The sequence below is a fragment of the Rhea americana genome, unplaced genomic scaffold (assembly GCF_003343005.1).
Source record: "Rhea americana isolate MKP2758 unplaced genomic scaffold, rheAme1 scaffold_427, whole genome shotgun sequence".
NCBI classification, from domain to species: domain Eukaryota; kingdom Metazoa; phylum Chordata; class Aves; order Rheiformes; family Rheidae; genus Rhea; species Rhea americana.
Window position 1 is genome coordinate 157,729 of NW_028186565.1, and position 21,571 is coordinate 179,299.

Below are 21,571 nucleotides of genomic sequence, written 5' to 3' on the forward strand. Positions count from 1 at the left end.
AAAAAAAAAAAAAAAAAAAAAGGAGTACAGAGGATAATCTGATAGGGATGACAGCTTTTGTCTATAAAAAACATGATCATTACAGGAGAGCAGGAGTCTCTGCATCATTAGGGTTGCCACTAGTTTCCCTTATAAAAAAAGCTCCATTTTAGCAATCGTTATGTGGCTTAGAAAACTAGTTTAACTTGAAAATTGCTACATTTACTGGAAAGGCAGAGGAGAATATTTTTGAAAAGATGCTTAAAAAGGACAAGATTTGTCACACAGTTAGTGACAAATCTTGGTCATCAGCACTTTAGAAACAAGTTCATTAGCCTACTGTGAAAATGAGTAACCAAGCTAGTAAAACAGGACAGAATACATTTTGCCAAAACTGTAAGGGGGTGGGGGGAGAAAAAAAATTGGGAGTCTAGTCTTTGAGAGGAAGTACAGTGCTTTGTCCCAGCAGAAGAACATCTCAGCTGGGAGAAACTGCACCGATTTCTTTGCAAGGCATGAAACACACTGGATAATAATAATCAGAACAGTAGTTAGTTTTGCTAAGCAGGTGAAAATACTGAGTCTTAATCTATTTTCCCAAATCTCATTTCCAGAAATAGTTGAACTATTCTGCACAAACTTTTGAAAGAGAAGGAAATCAACCCAAAACAGACATCAAATAATGTTCACTTACTTCTCTGGGAAAATGCAAGTCTCTTGAATTAGTTTAAGTCTCATTTTAAGACAACCGTGGGCATAGCAGTAAAATCATCTTCACTTTCTAACAGAGGAACTATCGTTAGGTCTTGAGTAAGGCTCTGCTAAACCTCACATCTTACAAAGAAAGAGCTAGTACAGATCTGAGCAGTTTCCCCTTCAACATATAAGCAAACACATCAGATTTAGTAAGATACATTTGGAAGGAAAAACATCCAGCTCAGTAAAGAGCACCCCAGCAGGACAACGATCTCAGAGAATCCCATTCCTACAAACTTTGGGGACTATCTTGAACAGGAATCCAGACTATAAACTACTGCTTTAATTAGCCTAGTAGGAGGCACTATGAAAGACTGCAGAAGGCCTTGCACTTCTGAACCACATAAAATAGATAGCCTAGATACAGCTACTCACTTTAAACTGTTTCTTTGCACATCCTCTGTTATCCTTCTCTTCTTCCTTCATTTTGTCTACTCATGGTAAAGAACAGAAAGAATACAAGATCCAGAGGAATGGAACTGAAGAGACTCAATCACTATTTTGCCTGCCAAAAATGAGAAAAGTGCCCTCAACAGAGTGGAAACACAGAATTGTATAGCCTCAGAATACCTCAGATGAGGAACCAAGTAAATCTGAACAGACTTGGCCCCCAACAAGCTTTTCCATATCTAAATGAATGACCTTGGAGAAAGCCAAATCAGTAAAGAGGAAAAGAGAAGACAGGAAGACTACAGTTCTTCAACCACAATACCACAGGAATAGGGAGAGAGAGAAGAAAAAAAGTAGCCATGGGTTTGTGTCCTCCCAGTCTGACTTGGAGGATTATTACCATACCTCTTCCTATTCCAGTTCTTGTCCCTCACTCAGGAAAGGTATCTAGTTTGAAGAAAGAACAGCTCTCTGGTGGTATCTATCAAACATGACACTCCAGCGATGTAGCAGTAGGCACATTGTAGTGGCTCACATTCACTGCCCCAGCTGTTCTCCAGGACTTTGGACAGCAGGAGGGAAGAGTGAGGCCTTCCCACCAACTCTAAGCTGCCTCCCAGCTGTACCAAGCAGTTGAAGTTGCTCACATGATCCCCATCCACTTTTATGGAAAACTTTGCTTTGTGGTACCAATGCTGGCAAACAGATTCCTATTTAGGCTAGATCACATCCAGGTACCAGTTTCATCCCTGGTGATGCATGACATATTTCTATGGCACGTACTTCAACTAGCTAAGTCATCACATTTTGCATCCTGTGAGAATGTACAAATAATAGACTAATTCAAAACAAGGGGAAATTTTTTTACCGAGACAGTCACCAAGCACTGGAACAGGCTGCCCAGAGAGCTTATGGAGGCTCCATTCTTGGAGAGATTCTGGACAGGGTCCTGGGCAGCCTGCTCTAGGTGACCCTGCTGGAGCAAGTGGGTTGGACTAGATCTCCAGARGTCCCTTCCAACCTCAACTATTGTATGATCTACCAACATAACACAGGAAACAGATCCTTTACAATCACTTGCACAAATCATACAAAGTCAAGGGGAAAAGGTTTTATGCAGGGATCCAAAGAAAAAGAATAAAGGAGCTTTATCTCTTCCACAGCTAAGCAGCCTGATGTGGAACAGAGAACTGTAGCATTACCACAACCAGTAGTAACAACTCCAAGCCTTTGAGTTTCATTGACCTCACCTCAGCATTTCCAGCTATCCACCACAATGCAAACTCATACAATATACTTTCCATGTTACAGAAATGTCGACCAAGAATCAGTGCTCCAAAACCAAAGAGTTTGCATGCTGAACAGTAACATAAAGGAAGAAAAAGGAAACAGAAACAGCGATTTGCTAATGCTGCCAGGTCAAGAACAGAATCTGTCTCTCTTGACTTCACACTACATCCACAAAAAACACAAACATCTCCTGCAAAGTTCAATATACCTGATTGAAGTCTTTCAATAGCTCTCCTCCAAAACCCATACTGGTAAGAAAGAGGCTTCTTTCTTACTATTTGAAGAGTTATTGGCTCTATCACGATGAGTACACATGCAATCTAAAACAGACAAATGAGTAGAGACAACAAAGTCGTCACAGGCACGCACGCCCTCTGTCATACCTGGTAAACTTCCTTGTGAATGGTCTTTCTCAGAAACAATTGGTTCAGGAGTAGATGCCAAGGAAACTGGCTGTTTAGATCTTTCTTCATCTCCTACAAAGTGTTCAGATGTCACTGCTTCCTTTACAGATCTGCTAGAACTGTCACTTTTTAAATCAGTGGTTCTGCTCTCTGGACTTAATCTTTGATGTGACAGAAGGTTGAGTTTAGCAGATTTTTCACTTTCCGCTAAATTAATTCGGCTGTTATTTGTATTGCTTTCTATTGCTAAGCAGTGAGTTCTTCCATTCTCAGATGATATAAAGGATGTGACTGGCATTTTCTCACCCATCTGGAGATCTGTCTCCACATCTATTTTGTCAGACTTATTTAAGCACTGCATATCACTATTAGTTTGTACTACATAGCTGTCTGTCATATTACTGCTCTGTGCTGCCTGTCTGCACGAATGTGGGTCAGAAATTGAAAAGCTCTTTGTGGGCTGGAAAGATTTCTGCTGTATACTGAAATCTTCAGTGCTTGAGATGGCTGACATTTGGCGGCCCATAAAGATCGTTGCTGGATGATACAATCCTCTTGACATGGCTGTCCCAGTGTTAATGCCTGCCTGTCTTGCAACCAGCGGCACCTGAAAAAAAAAAATACATGTTGAAGATGGTTAAAAAAAAAAAAGTAAATGTAATCGCTTAGAAATTCTGTGTTGATTTCTAAAGAGAAATCATTAAATGTTCTCTTTATTTTTCTTTTGGTTCTTACAATAGACTTTGTCCATTTGCTTTAAAAGCGACAGAAGGAGCGAATAACCCTATTTCTGCAAAACGTAAGTTTTTTTTTTTTTTTTGATAAGTGCTAGCTATTTCAGGAAACTATTAAATGTGGAGTCTCTCAACACCTGATAAAAGGCAATCATTACCTCATCACTTTCTTGTGTGTGTTGTTTCAAAAAGACTTGCAAAAAAATTCTTAGAAATGGATAATACTAACATAAGATGATAAACCTGGTAACTATGATACTACAGGAAGCAGCTTCAATTGCTAGCAGAGTCTGCACTGGGACTTCTGCTTAGCCTTCATTTCAAACACTGCTTCTAGCAATGCTAATAGCTTAATATTCTGGGCAATCAATTCTTCCCGTGGTTTTAAAGAAAGAAAGACCATAAATTTACAAGCCTTACCACCCATTTCCTCATGTTTTCAAGTGTTTATGAAAGCTGCTTGATAAAATAGTCTGGAAATCAACATCCTTCAGGACTGCAAGCCTAGTATTTGCAGCTATGTATTTCCACATTTCCTCAATTCAACTTTGTTCTCAGGCAGTCTCTCTACTTATCAGTTAGGCTATAGAAATGAGTAGGAATAGTCTCTACAACATCACAGCACTACAAGGAATTATGCAAACATTTAAAGCATTCCTTTTAAGACGTGAAGCTACATGTAGACAAACATCTTCCCCACTGCTACGATATATTTCAGTGTTTCCGCTTGTACACGTAGAGTTAATTTGATATTGGCAGATATTTGGGATGGAGAAGAAAACTCCTCCAAAGCAAAGCAGTCTAAAAAAAAAAAAAAAATGAGGGACTGTGGCCTCAACTGAAGCTTTGTGAGCCAAAACAACCAGTGACAAAATTTCACTGCACCCCCAGCTACAGTAAAATAGACTGAAGTACAAGAAGGACTTGAACTAATTTAAACTGCAACTAATTCCTGCAAGAAAATAAAGTTTTAAAATTTGATTTCTGTAAAAGGTTTTTAAAACCTTCCAACAGAGCAAGATAAATAGCTCTACTAATAGTAATCATTGAAATTTTTTTCTGTTATTAACTTTACTAGAACTATTACCATCTATTTGCACATTACTTTGTATATCACTTGGTAATCTGTGACTTACACACTGCATATCCCCAAGCTAAGAATACATAAGTTAAAAATAGTCTTGAGCAGAGGGTAAAGGAGAAAGCTGCCTGCCCCTTCCCTTGCACTGAAATACTCCAATGTCCATGAGAAGAGTGGAAGGAAAAGGTTGCTCAAAGCAGCTGCTACAAAAACCCCTTTGAATAAGAGAATGAGAAAAGTACTTTTGAAACATTCTCTAGAGCATGCCAGTCTCCTCAAAGGTGGGTGTGGAGGCTGACTAGCCATAGCCAGTCTTACAAGCTAGGCAGGATGCTGGATCAAYAGTATGGTTTCTTAGCCGAGCTAAGTTTTATTAATGCATCTTAGAATTTTTTCTAATATCTTTCTCATACAAACTCATGCTTTCAAGTAAATTTATTTTCACCTGTGTCTTGTCAGAGATAACACCAGTAGTGAGACACAAACAAGACATCCTATTTCTCATTCTCTAAAACCAGGATACCGTTACCACAGCAGCAGCCAATACCACAAGATACTTCCCCAGGCTACGAGCATACTCTCCACTACTTAAAAGGCACCTGTAACAGTTGGCAGTACTAATGTTTGCACAGAAGAGGCAGCTTCCTCTGATCAGCATTAGCAAGAAAAGTTCCTTAGCATGCAATATGGTAGAAATAGGTCTTCTTTGGAAGGCAACAAGACAAGGAAGGATTGCCAGAGTTTGAAACATGTGACTTATCTACATATCAAGCTTTGCTCCCAGCATGTCAACAAAGCAAGTATGAATGAGGCAAAAACACTTTATTCATTGCCTATTTTCTGCTCTTCTCTCTATTGTCTGCTAAATCACACTACACAGGAGGAGCAACTCCTGAGCTAAAAACTCCCCAGTAGATGAAATCATATTTTTCATAAGACTATTTCAGGCACCAAGTGGAAATATTTTAAATGGCACTTTTTCCTTTGAGAACTATATTTATTGAACTTGCATTAAAATATAGTTCCAATAACTAGTTACCCTCCAAATCCAGTATTTTAATCTTTGCTTTTTGCTTTGCATGCCTAAAAAATTTGAGAGAGGCTACTACTAATAAAAGGTCACTGTCAGTTTATGCAAAGTCAAAATTAAGTTATCTTAACACTACTATTTACACTAAGCATGACTTACAGTAACATTTTTTTGCTCCAGATCACAGCATAATAGTTTACTTTCACCTCAACATCTCTTTTGTCATTGACTGACCTCTTTCTACCAGAGCCAACTGTTAAGTTTAACCTTAAAGAAACAAACGCACTGTGTCCAATCTGTGACCAAGTTTTATTAAAAAACAGACTAAAAAGCAGCAGCAGAACAAAAAAATCCACTAAATTTTAAGAAAAAGTCAAGGTTTATTACTTTGGAGTAAGTTCACAGTTTATTCCATCAGCATTGCTCTTTGGTTCCTCATTATTTTGGGGTCTCAGGCTTGCTACTTTTATATGTATTTAGCAAGTTTATTACGAATTTAGGAGCTCCTGAGCTTAGTATTCTAGAATAAACAATTCAATCAGGTACAACAAGCTCCTCAGCAGAGTTAGAGCAGAAAATACATCTCCAACAAGCTCCTTTTTGATTGCAAAAATTCTCTCTTCATCACTTCTGCACTCTAGGACTAGTACACAACAGAAGTTTGGTCAATGTACAGTTGCTAACTATCAAAAATTAAAAAATACAGACAGATGTAGATGCTCTATCTAAAACAGTGAACAAAATTATTAGTTATTGAATTTCATGTCATCTCAGCTTTGAGTGAAATCTCTGCACACAATATCCTTATATATGTAAGTCCTCTTTGTGGTTGTGGAATGGGAAGAACATGTGGGGGCTTCTCTCTTGCTCCTCCACTAACAAAAACAATTTATTTAAAGTTATTATTGAAGTATTTTAACAAGAACAAAGACAAGAAAAAAAATATCCCTTCAATCGGAATTTATATAAAGGGGTCCAGTCTCTCTCTGGCAGTAGACTAACACTGGGTTAGATGAACCACCTGAAAACACACCCCAGCCAAAATTTCTCTTCAGCCACCCGTAAGATAGCATCAATTTCCAATGAATGTTTTGTGGAAAGATGGCAACAAGAAGATTTACCAGCATGAATGGAGTTCTGTTACATAGCATGAATGCTCTGCATCCTGGAAGTTCAGCTGTGCTAGATATGAACCCTAGGTATGCATTAATATGCAGTACTATAGTAAGGAGGCAGCTGAAGAATATTTGGTTTTCTGAGCATCTAGAGAACAGAAGTGACTCTTACATCAATTCACATTCTGTTTATGTCCTAAGGCTCTGAAACTATGAGGTTTCATCCATACCGGACAGAACGTATGACAGCTGAAACTGAAATTTGTCTTACAGATGCAAGGCTTTATTCTCTCCTGCTGATGCCCTTTTCTCAGAGAAAGATGCTTTGCCATTCACAAGTGCTCTCGAGAAGTACCTTATTTCCAATTTCCCTAATACACATGGCATTCCCAAGTTGCCTAAGCCCGAGGTCAAAAGATTTCAAGAAAATGCTTCCAAGCTGAAGAAAGCAAACTTCATTGCACAAAGGTTTCAGAACCCCAAATTATGCAGCCATTTCAGCCAAGGACCTCTTCAATATAGGACCTCTAACTTATAAAATAGAGCTACCATCACACTGGACTCCAAAAGCTTGACACTCCAAGTCCTATCTAAGGAGAACTATAGTCTTCTAGAGGAACACTGTTCAGGGATACGACTTCCAAACTTAGGGAGTCCCAGAACAATTGAGAGCCTTAAGTATACATATACAATAGCTCAGAGAAGTACTAGACATTCACAACAGCATTTCATGGGCAGAGGTATAGTGACCACCTCCAGAAAAACAGTTCTAACCTTTATCCTCCTTCTTTGTCTCTAATATAAATGATCACTCACTAGAGATGTTACGCATCTTACTATCAAACTTGATGGGGATAGATATCTGTAGAGGGGGTCCGGATTAATTAACTCAGCACCAAGTTGACAATCAGAGCAGAATTGTGGAGCCACGCATACTTGAAGTTTGGCATTGTAATGAAACACCTGCCCTGCTGCAGGGTCAGTTAATAATGGAATACTTGGAGTCACTGTTACTGCACCAGTAAGTAAATGAAGTTCTATATATAGCCTCTAACCAGCACTCCTCTTAAGTTCCAGATTACTCTTTAAAATGCTCATTATGCTGGTGCTTTTTCTACTAGGAGTGCTGCTTGGCACATTTATCAGGTGAAAAAGCACCAGGGCCTGCAAGAGTAATTTATACGAAAGTTTCAGTGGTCAAAGAGACAGTTAGGAACTAGCACATTACATCAATGCTACCACATATCAAGCTGAGGGGAAATAATAATAATAATAATAATAATAATAATAATAATAATCTATCGTTGTGACTCCTGAAAGTCTGAAGAAGCACATGGGTCAGATCCACGTTTGTAAGCTTATACTTCTCTCTCTCTCCATAAAGAAACAGACATAGAAAGAACTAGAAATGCTCTTTCAAAGTACCTACTCCATTCTGACACTTCAGGCTATGTAGGAACAACAACTTACTACTATGACTTCCAGATACTACATGGTAATTGATACTAAGCATCTAACTCTAGTCTGACAGCAATAAAATGCAACAGTAGTTAGAGGCTGCTGGGAAATGTAAACAAGGAGCTCATTCCCTAAGTGCTATCAGAAAGGCACTTTCAACATTGTTTCCAGACCACTTGGATATTATGGCTAAAATGTCTTCAGTAGTACAAGGAAGCATACTTCAAATTGACTTACAACTATCCTTAGAGAAGTACATTTCCTAACAGAGTACTCATGCCTGATAATCAATCCTACAATGATAACTTTAAAGGAACAACTGCTTCTCTCCAATCTTCCACTCCACAATCTTTCAAGCCACTGTGTAAAAAACGGAAAACTAAATTACAGTATAGAAGACAATCAATTTACACTTCATCCTCGAAGACTGAACACTGAAGACCATCTAAAAAAAGAGTCTTATATTTTAATTTTTCCACAGCCCTCAAACTTCTCCCCTTCTGAATGCTTACTAGGTTGCTACTGAAGGCATAGATCCATGTAACTTTTTTCTTATCTTTCTGGGCTTTTGCAAGCTGAACATTTCTTGGGACCAAAGTTATTGCCTTTTCGTAACAGTAAGTGTCACTGCCCTTCTACCCCAATCCCTCTAAACCTATTGCTGACAGCTTTAAGCTATTTGTATCACCAGCAAGTTCCTTGCGAAGGGACTTTCCCTGTTGGCACACTTAGTGAATGGCTTGCTTCACCAGGAACATTTGATGCAAACTAAGATAGACACCATCATGGTTTCAAAATTATTTTACTTCAGCTAGCACAAGGAACATCCAGACCAAAGAGAAAAAGAGGCCTGTGTTTACATTTTTCCTCTCCTTCAGTTTCCTCAAAACCTAGAGAGAGGATCARAGTCCTTGAAGGACTTCCTCCCATACTCCACAAAACATGGAAGATTCTTCTTTCCAGAAAAACTGATCTCTACAGTCAATGATCACCCATTCTTAAATTACAGAAGTCCATGTCTAAAACCTTCAGTAACTGTTGTCAGGGGGAATCTTATCAAATAACCAAACTCCTTTCCTTCTTCCTTATTCCCACTCAATACTTATTTGAATCTGAACTGCAGGAAAAAAAAGAAAAAAATCCGAGTAGAGTGGTTATCCCAGGTGAGGGACAATCCTTTGCCTAATGTCTTCTGAGTGAACACACACCTGTCAAAATTTAACTAAGCTCTGCTCTGGAGCTTCTGTCTCCTAGAGGTAAGAGACACTGAGGAAGTCCCCCTACTCAAAAGTTTGCAGCTTGACTTAGATACAGGGAATCTCTCTTAACATCCTGATAAGAGACTTCACCACAAGTAAATCCTCTGATGGTCTAATGAAGAGCTTTGTCTCGTTTATTTTAAGAGCAAAAACTAGCCAAAAAAAAAGGCAGTCTGAAGAGACCAGCATAGATTTCCAAAAGAATAACATCTTCCAGATACCATGGGAGAAGTTCGAGTACGTTAAATACAACAGTTAAGTCATCTATAACATAATAGAACTCAGGCAACTGCATATCAGGTGTGCAGAGAAAGGAGGTAAACTTGTACATTAGCAGGCAGACAAATCACACTCCCTCGCAGTACAAAGTCTGGAAATTAATGCTTTTCCCTATCTCCAAAGGCATACAAAATAGATTATATTTTGTGAATTGTCTGTATCTAAATGTGCTTGCTGTGACAGAACTACTACACACAAATACATTTTAGCCCCTTTCCCTTTATGTTTTAAGGGTTTTCGAGCAGCATGTACCAGGTTAATTGTACACGTTACAGTAAGCATCTTCTATGCAGTTGCTTCCTCAATTAATATTCACCTGCCTTCCCCAACAGTGAAATTTATTCACATAAAATTACAAAACTGAGACAAATACATACTAATTTAATCGCAACAAAATCCTTCACAACTCTCAAAAATAAGGTTTCAAGAAACACTGACCTGACTTATGTCTTAAAACAAGCCAGCAAAATTTCCCACAGAAATCAGGGACGAATGTAAGATCAAGCATCACTGACAACATTATCATATGATCACTGGCATACTAACTAATCTAGAAGCAACGATTATAACAGTGCTGTTAAATAAAATAGTTATAAGCTATGACGATTTGTACCCTGGATATACTATTTCATTTGCTTCTCTTCTAAAGAGTAGCAATTAGTTCTTACAAGGAATTRAGAGGCAATTGGTAAAGTGGAAAACCAAACACGGATTTAGTGCCACTGTGAAATGCCTCGGTGTAGCTACCTTGCTGTTACTGCTCCACACTACCTGCTGAAGATTGTTGCCTCTCACACCGTTCTCCCGTGAGAGATTTCTACGCAGAAATCACAGATCCATAGATCAACCACTAAGGGAGGATCATGCTGATGGTCAACCACTCTCACTCCAAAAGCCCTTCTTTCTAGCCATTCTGCTAATAGCCTGTGCTTGCTACTACTTGTTCACTATCACATTAAAGAGCAAAATGTTGTATTTTTTTAACATAAACTTAAGCTGATTTCAACTGAGCTGAAGTTGGTGGGGAGCAGACAAGATTAGTCTARAAGAACTTGAGTTACAAAACAAGATCCAAGATACGGGATATATACACTGATAGGCCACTCACCGGGTAGCTTTAATTCTCCAGTTACTTTTTCAGAATGGACTTACTTCAGTCAAAATAGTATCATGTATCCCAAAGGGGTATTTGTTTTTAAACTGTGCTAATATACCCAGGTTACACTGAGTATAACCTAGCACAACACAAGAGGATACATTTTAGTGCAGTATCTTTGTATTTAAGGAAGATGACAAGAAAGAAAAGGGACAGAAAAGGAAAGACTTCCCAATCAAGCTGTAATTATAAAGTGATACGTTTGGTTACCTAACAAGTTCTTGGGTTGTCCAAACCATTTTAACCTTTTTTAAAACCTAAGTCATACTGTGAGCCTTTAATGTTCTAGTATTTATGTAAAAACAACTTTTCTACACGTTTAAAAACTGCATCTCCCACACAAACTGCTTTTAATTAAAGAATTCAGTATTCAAAACTAAATTCATCTTTTCACGTATGTGAATTATGTTTTTAATTTACACAAATTGCTGGAGATCTGCTTATAGAGGGCAAGGTTCCTTGCGCTGTATATTACAGTTTAAAGAATGCTGTAAATACAAGGTTTTTAACTTTTTAATCTATGGGGGGAAAAAAAACTTCCTAGAAACTCAGATTAACAACTGCTAATGCACTGAAGAAAGAAAAACGAAAACCTTCCTCCTACTATAAAAACAAAATAGTGTGGCCTCTGTTTCTTTTCTGATAAGAGTCTTAAATACCAAACATTTAACTGCATAATAACATTTACTGGCAGCCAGGCAGCCTGCTTAGCAGATATATAAAGCAGGTAAAAGGAGAAAAAGTTAATTTCTTGGCTGAATGATTCCATCGGTAGCTATAGGGCAAACTAGAAAGTCTTTCAGTAAAGTAGCAGTTGATTCTTCTATCAATCTGCAGCACACATACTCTTCCAAGGAATGCATTAAATATGAAAATCATATCCCGTTATCATCTGTTTCCAGCTTTCAGCCCAGTAAGCTTTCCTTAATGAATGCTGTAGCCTAAGGGACAAGCATGCTGTTGGCTTTTCCGAATAATGGAGTGATGCTACCATTTTTGCTTATTACAATATCGACTAGCTGAGGGGGTTTCACACATAGTCACAAGTGACTACTCTTGCCAGCATGCTCCAAGTTATTACAAGATGTTTTTAGACATTTCATCTAAAAGAGCTTTACTGCTTTTAGTAAAGAAAACAGCTATGGTCTTGAACTGTATCATTTATATGGAGATAGGAGGAGGGATTAGAAGTCTGCATTACTGCAGATATATAGCAGAATATATTCTAAGTATTTCTTGTCAGTCTTTTTGTCTGTTACTTAGATATGCGATCTCTTTTGCTTCTTCTGAGGAAAAAGGTCAAAATGTACAAAATTAGAAATACAACATACGGATCCATTGGTGCATTTTTTTTAAATATCATTCATCAAGAATATTTTCTCCTAGGCCCACACCATTTTTACGTTATTCAGCACAAAATTATAAAATCCAACAAAGATGACTATAAACATGTAGGCTTCCATCCCCCCTTTTTTAAATTCTAGTTCTTTGAAAGAATGGCACTATTTCTCCAGGTTATTCTACTTCACTCAGGTTTCTAAACAATGTAGTACAACTGCCAGAATAAAACTCTCCACCTAAAGATTTTGCTTAACAACATTTCGCTCTTAATAGAGTACCACAGAGGAAAGAATCTCAGTGTAGTAAATCATGCATTCCCCCCACCCCAAACTTATTTAGCATTACCTTCTTACTGCATTCTTCATCATCTTGTGCCGGCAAGCTACTCCCTTGGAGCAATAACACACTTTTAATTTCTCTTCCATATTGTACCTAAATATGAACAAATCCATTACATAAAATCAAAGCCCAGAACAAACACAAATCAAATATTACTGTACAAGTTGTGCACTTTCAAACACAACGCCAAGCATCAGTTTTCACTTTGTCTCTGTTTAAAAAGCCAGAGTCCTCGTTTCTCCTTATTCTTCCTGTTTCCCTGAACAAGCTATGTGGCTTATACACAACCTTCTGCAGCTTTTCATATGTATTTATTCAATCATCTAACTTAGAAGCCTACAAAGTAGTAACAACTTATTGACTCAGATTTATTTAAACACAATTTGTTTTTGTAACATTGAATTATTTTTGCTGTACCTAGACAACAACTCAACTGCTCTGTGAGGAAATGAGTGTTATGATTTGTTTCTGTTTTACACACCTCATCTTAAAACTCTCCGAGCTATTCTAAGGAGAAATATATGGCAGATGTTATCAAGAGCAACACAGCATGAAAGGCAACTTGCTCTAGTTACTAACAAACCAACCCACAGAACATCTTCACCTCCCCTACATTGTTTAATTGACCGAATGTAACGCATAGTAGGACTACTGCTTAACAGCCAAGCATATGCAGTACCTATAATTAATCCTGTTTGTTAGTAATTATAAACCCCAATAATAAGTTACACTGGTCCTGAACAAATGCACTTCAATAACTATTCTGCATCAGATAATATGCATGAAAATAGATCTTTAAACAATTAACTTGAACAGCTCTGTGCTTCACTCCAATAGCATATTCAAGAAAGTCTAGTATTTTCCAGGTAATAGAACTGGTTCATAAATTTTAAAAAGTTAATTTTTAAGAAACAAAAACAAGCCACAAGAATTTTACTAGTGCTCAAAATAAATTCAGATATAACACTCTGATCTTCCCCAAAAAGTTTAAGTGATTTTTCTTACATTCCCAACAATTACTGAACTAACTGCAGACACACAAACATCGGAAAAAAAAGTGAATCATTCAGAAACAAGAGGTTTATCAGTTATAGCTATGTAAAAATTTTTGCACATTGTTATTACAAAGCACTCCTAAAAGATATACTCTCTAACAAAAATGGAGAAAATAGTAATGATTTGTTTGTGTACTTTCATGATAAGTGAAATGATCAGATTGTCTTTAACTCATGTAATCCAAAACAAGTGGGCTTTTCATAAATGTAACATGAAGGGTCTGTAATCTGTGCTTTGTTCAATAGCTCAGAAAAAGTTAACCTAACCCAGTAAAAATAAAATGCATGGCATAGAAACATCAAAACAAAAGTAATGAAGGAAAACACTGCATGCAGATCAACCTACAGCGCAGTTGTGACTCATACCAACACACTATGACTGTCTGGCTTAGAGGGAAAGTCAAACGGGCATGCATAAAGGTTACTCAAGGAAACCCCTAAAAACATCAAGAGGGAAAAAAAAATCAGCATATCCTTTCCCTTAAAAAAAAAAAAAGGGAGAAAAAAAAATCCAGAACTCAGCCCCATGCCCCAAACCCCAGCACAGACTCTGAACTACACATTACTAGCTGAATTAAGAACAAGAGTGGAGAACACCTACAGCCTTAGACGTAAGTCTCACCTGCCCCTCTTTTAGCTCCTGGGTCACACTGCCGCACTTCCCATCGCACAGGGCAGGCAAGCCACATACCTAGTCACACTAGGCATTCAAACCCAGCAAGCTCCCCAAAAAACAGCTGATAGTGCTAAGCAAAAAAAGGCAAGGAAAAAATGATCTACAAAAGTCACCAGACCTGACAGGCTTAAAATTACCAGCCACTAGCTGGGAAAGGAATTTATTAAGATGGGTATGCAGACATGGGATGTTAGCCAGCTGACTGATTTATTAAAGTGGAAATGAACTACCACTCCTTTTCCAAGAGCTTCCTTACTTCTGAAGGATTCAGCACACAGGCAGATCAGCTACTAGAGCCCTCCCTAAAATAAGCTACTTCATAAACTGAAGTCAATGACAGCACAAAAGCAACTTTCCAAAGAAGAAATTAAGTACAAACGTATTGGTGTCTCAAGGGAGTGCTAATCAGCATGAACAATTCTCATCACTCCATCTCGAAAATGATTCAAAGGGCATTCCAGAAGAGGCATTAAGAACTATTATAGGCATAAAAAACTCCTGTATGATCAGAGAAAAGACTGGGGCTATTTCCTTTAAGCTGAATGAAATATATTAATCCTGCCTTCCTTTAAGTTATGACTAGCATAGGGAGAGTAGTTTGAAGCCAGCTAGTTATTCTTCTTTATAATACAAAAACAAAGGGATTTTCAATGAAATCAAAGACAACTAATTTGAAAACATTACTCCACAGGACTAGCTGTCACCTTATATTGTTGCAAACTTTGAGGATTCGAAAAAAAATGAGAGAGTTAAACATTAATATCAATAGAGTTACAAGGATTTAAAAGATTTTTAGAAGGGATGCAAAGGTTCACATTTCGAGTCACACATTTTTTCCCATCAACGGACGTGAGTAAACTTTTCTAATTAAAGAACTGCATACAAAGGATTTATCGCCCTTTACTCTGATGCAGGTAGCAAAAGCTAAAACTGACACTAGAGAAGAAAAAAACACCACAATGCATATTGTAGCTTCTACATCCCTACTTTGGATTAAGCTGTAATAACACCTCTTAGGGCAGTGTTTCCAGAGCACATTATGAGAAAAGTTTCCAAAAAAAAAATTTTAAAGAAAGGCTCTTAAAAAAAAAGAAAAGAAAAAAACACTCTTCTACATCATTTGCACTTTTCCCTTCTCTCCCCCTGTCCCTGCTGCAGTCTGATTCTTTCCTCCTCTTGCCTTTCTTCAGAAATGTTTACATATTTCTCTTCATAGACCTGCTGTATCTGAGCACCTCCTGCCCCTAATCCTACAGCCTCTGTCCCTCACATCTTTCTTTCAGTCCTGTATTATTGTCACCCAAGAGTATTGCTACCTGTTGACATTTTCTGGAACCTGAACACAGGCATAATTAGACACCTTCTTTTGAAAAAGATCAAAGTGTTGCTATCTCAGACCAAGCTGTATATGATGTCCCTGAATAGAACAGCGAAGAGGGAAAATAGTACACTCAAATAATGTTGTTCCTGTTTTAATTCAAAGTGCATTTCAGAGAAATAAGAAACACCACAACTGAATTCTAGATAACCAAACAAAAGGTAAGTATTGAATCAAAACTACATAGTAGAGGCTTAAGATACCTCAACTAATTTGTTTCCTTCTCTCAAAACACTTGCCTGGAGGAAATGAAGGAAGAATGCTACTTCTCTTATAAAGCAGATAAACACTTCTCCCTTCCAGTAAAACACTGATCTTTTGCTCCCTCAAGTTCTGACTCCCTGTGTTTATGGCATGAATAGATATCACAGAATTAATTTTTTAAAATCTGAGCTCATTACCAGTCTGTATTACTTTGCAGCACCCCAAATTGTTCTTCAGCGAAAAGGAAGATAATATATGATTAATAATATGATTCAAAACTCTCAAAGCAGGACTGCTTCTCACAGTAGCCTATTAAATAGAAAGTCTTGAGTCATGATCAGAAAATATCCTTTCCATCATAAAACCTGTAATATGGATTCTGATCAAGTTTGTTTTAAACACTTAAAAGACATGCAGAAAGCTCTTTACTATTACAGAAGTTTCTTCATATTTGTGCTAATTACTATAAATAAATAAATAAAAAGCAATAAAAATATAAGTATTCAGTCTATAAGTAGTATTATTGATCCAAAACCATAATGGAAGGACTGAAGCCAGTCACTCTAACAGGACTAAGAAAAGAGAAGCCAAAAGTCTATTCACATTTGCAAATAAGAAGGGCTGAAAGATAAGCAAGCAAAGAGGAATCATCGAATTTTACTTAACAATGAAAAAATCATGGCAATTCAGACCTAACTGTAGCTGATATTACAGTAATTACCATAAATGTTGATTTTACTTCCACAAACTTTTTTGCTTTTTATTACCATACTATTCTAAAAGCTCCAGGTACATTTACTACATAAGGGACATGCAAGAGCCCCCACTTCATTTCAGTTCTAGCCATCATGCGGAGACAGATTCCAGTAGGGACTTATCAGGAGACAAATACAGTCCTCTGAAGAGAAAACACTTCAGAATTTAGTTCACTTCGTGATAACTGTTTCTATAATCAGAATCGCTGACCAGAACAACTGAAACTAACAGACGCAATATTAAGAGCATAGGTGGTTAATATAACCATTGAAAGGTCACTGTCCTCAAGAGCATAGTTTTAATCTTTCTTTTAAAGTGGAATGACCATTCATGTTTTCTATCACAGTAATTTTTAAACAAATTAGTCATTTAAAAATAAAAACAAACAGGTATGCATTAGCTTCTTCCATAATATTTCATCCCAGTAGATTAACTGTTAACATTCAGTTTCCTGAATGTTAACAGTTTGCCTTGACAAACATCAACTTTTGAGATAATAGCAGTCAAGGCTATGAGTGAAGAAAGCAAAGAAATATGTTTGTTATCTTCTCTGATACCAACAGCATTACAAATAAGAAAGCAGGAAGCACATACTCTGCTGGGCATTGGTTCCATTTGACATGGCCATTTGACATTTACACATTTCTATCACATCAGTTTTCTTGCACAACTAAGTATACAAGGTGATGAGACATTTCTTGGGCATTACTTCACTAGCCCAACAGGAAAGTATAAAATTTTGATCAATTCTGGAAGTATATGCACAAAAATATTATCAAGAGCAAAGATCTGAGCAGTATACACCGGAGAAAAGTAGTCTTCTCTGTTACCATTGTTAAAGTATTGCCAGTTAACAGTTTAGTGACTGAATTGACCGTGACTTCGYTTTAGCTCTGCTTCAGTCCAGAGAGCTTAAGCACAACAAATACTTGTTAACATGAGTTATCTAACTCTTCCTTCATTGACAAAGATAGTGACAATAAGACTAGGGCAACAGTAACTACTATCATTTATGATACTCATGCCAGTAAAATTAAAACAACATCCTGAAACTACTTCTGTGAAACTTATTAGGATTTTTTAAATAATAAACATTTCGCTAAAATATAAATCTATAAATAAGTTTTTAGAAAAAACTTAAAACTTGCGTCATCTTCCTGTCATCACTTAGATACTGTTCTTCTATCATGTCACCACTATAACTGCAAACATGACACAATCCAGTTCCACAGATTTTGATCCCAGCTCTCCCTTGCTTCCAGGGGACTCAAAAGCACATTGCACTCTACTGTAGACTAAATGTAGAGTAGTTCTGTGAAGCGTTACTACCTACGCAGTTACAGCTGGATCCGTTAGGTCACTTACTAGCAGGCCAGGGTTTGTCTCAAACTCCCAAACATTAAGCCTTTAAGCACTCCAGAACATATGATCAAGACATGATGTGCATAATACATGGGCAAAACCAATTTAGCGATCATTGTAATAGTAAACGCTATTCTAAGAGAGTCTTTAAAAAAAATTACTTCCATCTTCCGAATTATCTCTGAACTTGAAGTTTTCATATGAGCTTCAAATTGGTTGAATTCCTTTAAAAATGTCTGGTTTCGCAGAACTGCCTTTTTTTGCCGTTCATCTATTTCTTTCAAGTACTTTTTCAGCTTCAGGTATTTTAGTTTCGCTCTATGGGGGGAAAAATAAATTGCATTTAAAGAGCATAAAATAAAACAAGTACAGGAATCTGTTTTTTCAGTTATATTCTAATCTTCATGTAAGATTCACACACACACTGAAAACGAATAGACACCTATGTCCTGCACATCTGCCAAAGGCCACATTATACAACTTACAGGATATTACTACCATATAGCTTAAACCTGATTTTTGGTGTTCAGGAGGATAAGCATAGTAATAACGTCTTGAAAAATTGTTTTTAAATGGGTTGTACTTCAGACATATCACATTAATTCAAAATGAAAAGTATATTTAGGAAAAATAGTATTTTTTGAGACAAACAAATTGTGATACTAAGGCTGTGATTTCACAACTGCTTTAAGCCAACCTAAATCCATGCTGCCACCAAAAGGAGCATCTTACTCAAAGCCTGCCTTTCTTTCTTTTGTGCCAATACTATCCATTATGCACTGACATGGCAAATCAGGCCAAGAGCAATTCAGCTGAAAATACACCTAAACTAGTTCACACTCACCCAAGAGATTCTTTTTCAGCCAAATCAGCTGTCTTATCTGATTATAGGGTAGCCACACGAATATTAGTGCCAACAAAGAGAAAATGTGAACCAGGGGCAGATAGGATGAGGATCATCTCTTTTGGTCTCAATCTGCCTATAAGTCAGCTTAAATCAGCCGCAAAATCGCAAACTAAATCCCCCAAGTTATCAAAATTTTCAGAGAAACTCCAGCTCAAAACACATTTTAATAAAACAGATCAAATAGAAAGGAAAGTAAACGTGTATATTTCCTCACCTGTTTAGACTTTTTTTCCTAAATACACATGATGATTTTTTTCATATAAAGGCCCTGTTTAAGAAAAGAAGTTCCTAAGGGATTTGGTCCTCAAAGCACCAAACTCTCTTAGTTACTTCAAGGGATTGAATAACTTTGATAAGCTTTACCAGCTACATTTAGGGAAAGAAATACTAGAAAAGAATACCTGAAACAGCTTAAAATTCTGTTTTTCTCTGGACTCTAGATGTCTTTAATGGCCTAAGAAACTTTTAACCATGCAGAAATTACAGTCCAGATCCTCCTCCTGAATGCGGACTTCTGCAACCATTGTTTCAAAGAACTACAAAAGGCTCACATTATTTTCTTTTAAGAACTACAGCTTTATGGTTCAGGTCTTCTAAAGCTTGAGGAAGCTCTGATCTACCACAGGATGTAGGAGGGCTACAATTTTTTTGATGGAAAAAAAATCTGGAACAGTTCTGGAATCTGCTCCTCTCCTTCCTTAATCATTTGGGGCACAAATTTCAAGCTTTGAGACAAGCACAAGAACAGCTCATAAGAAAAGAGAGCACCATACCGTGTTACATTTAATATGTAATTTGGGAACTGGCTGCAATTTCAATTGGTTTAGTCTATCTCAATAAAGTAACAGCAGCAGTTCTTGTAACCTAGTGCATGTTATTCACAACAATACCCAGAGGACCAGAGAATGCAAACACAGGAATCTCTCTACCTAAAATATACAGCCACAATTAGCTAAAATATACAGCCAGAATGGGAATCTTTATTTCAGGCCTCTATTTTAGGACAAACTGTATTTGCAATTTACATTAAACAAATAATGCAGAAATAATCCAGGGAGCAGGACCAGAATGTAGAACACCTCTATGAAGTCTAGAAGTCTTAAAATCCTAGGACTGTACGACTTTCTAGCATGAACTATGCTACAGTGATTTTGTAAAAGTCGCACAAAACCAAACAATGTATTAGTCATTACTAAAAAAAATTGCAGTATTTATACAGAGTAAGGTAGAGACAAGAACCTTACATAATACTTGAGATGTGAATATCAAGTTACTGTTATAAAAAGATCAAGATACCATTCTAAAAGTATCACATTATACTTAAATCTTTGCAACTAAAATAAAATAATTCATACGAAGTTTTGTAGTAGTCTTACGTGTACGCATCAGATTTTCTGTACTCAATCAGTTCACTTTCTAATTCCAGCCTTTTGRTTTCACTGGAAGAAAACAAATAACATACAGTGAGATATAATTTTTTCCATAATGTACTTTATCAAAGTGCAAGAAAAAGCATTTTGCAAGCAAAAAAATCTTTTTAGAGCAAAGCGCACATTTTTGCTACACACTGGTAGTCTTATAAACTGATCCATCAGTCAAACTTATCAGAAAAATAAGTTTCACCAAAAAAAAAACCTCTAAGTTTCTACATCTTGCTTTGCTCCTCATTGAAACAAGGACTAGGCTGTTGTAAATGAAGAGGAACAAGGGAAAAGATACACAAACATGTATATACCTGCACAAACACTCACCAGCATAGTCAAGAAGCCTRTATTTCTGCCCAATTTAAGTTCCAGTTTCAAGCCCCTTCTCCAGTAGCCCCAGGAAGCACTCTAAGCCCTGAGATACTGGCAGTTCATGAGTTTGTTCCCCCTCACCCAAGTCACACAGCAGACCACTTTCAATCTAGGATTTTTTTTTCAACTTACTAAATAAATAACTTGAAGATAATAGAAAATGTATCTCATTCTCATGCTTTAAACTTAAGCATACCTATAGGTACGATACTCTTAGCCTATAGTTAAGTTCTGGCAGATACTTACATATTCAGGTACTATTTAAGTAAGTCTTCTTGAGGTTGAAAACAAAGTAATACAAAAAAACCCCCATCAGATAATGGCCACTCAGCATTTGAATACCATTATTATGAATACCTAAAACAGTTAAGGTAAAGTCTATGGTGTTTTGGAATAGAGGTCTGTCCAACGAATGACTTGAAGGCAAGCAAGACTGTTTTGTTCACTTTCCTAAGTACTGGCAAGTTTCTAGCACAGTTTCTTAGCCCAAGTGGCAGAAATCAGGCTTGCTGCAGTAGAGAGATTTGGGGGGGGGCACTCGACTAAAAGGGTACTTCCTGTTTTAACTAAAAAAAATAAAGTCTTCCTGCCTACAACTTTTCTCTGTTCGCACAGTTTTGCGTTATGCTAAAATGATGCAGTCACTCAGCAAAAACCTTTCCTTAAAAAAAAGGGGCAAAGATAACCTAGTGAAGAATTTCTAAGGATCCAGATGGCTAATTTTCAGGCAACCTTCAGTCTGTAGAGAAGGAGAACATTAGTTTGGAATTCGAGGGCAGAATTAAGTTCCCTGCTCAGCTACAAGCTCTCTCTAGTCTCTGGCATT

General features: G+C 37.1%; 1 protein-coding gene across 4 annotated transcripts in view; it reads right to left on the reverse strand.

The window, feature by feature from the left end:
* Nucleotides 1-21,571, reverse strand: part of KIZ (kizuna centrosomal protein) — a 72,184-nt gene that overhangs the window by 45,358 nt on the left and 5,255 nt on the right. For 2 of the 4 annotated variants that reach the window (XM_085315320.1, XM_085315322.1), the window contains exons 2-5: nucleotides 20,326-20,388; nucleotides 18,204-18,360; nucleotides 12,618-12,704; nucleotides 2,799-3,426 (exon numbers count right to left, since the gene is read on the reverse strand). In XM_085315320.1, coding sequence (XP_085171446.1) covers nucleotides 2,799-3,426; nucleotides 12,618-12,704; nucleotides 18,204-18,360; nucleotides 20,326-20,388 — 935 coding nt within the window. Of the gene's footprint in view, nucleotides 1-2,798; nucleotides 3,427-12,617; nucleotides 12,705-18,203; nucleotides 18,361-20,304; nucleotides 20,391-21,571 lie in introns of those variants that run through there. The other 2 variants (XM_085315323.1, XM_085315321.1) reach the window with 2 other exon arrangements.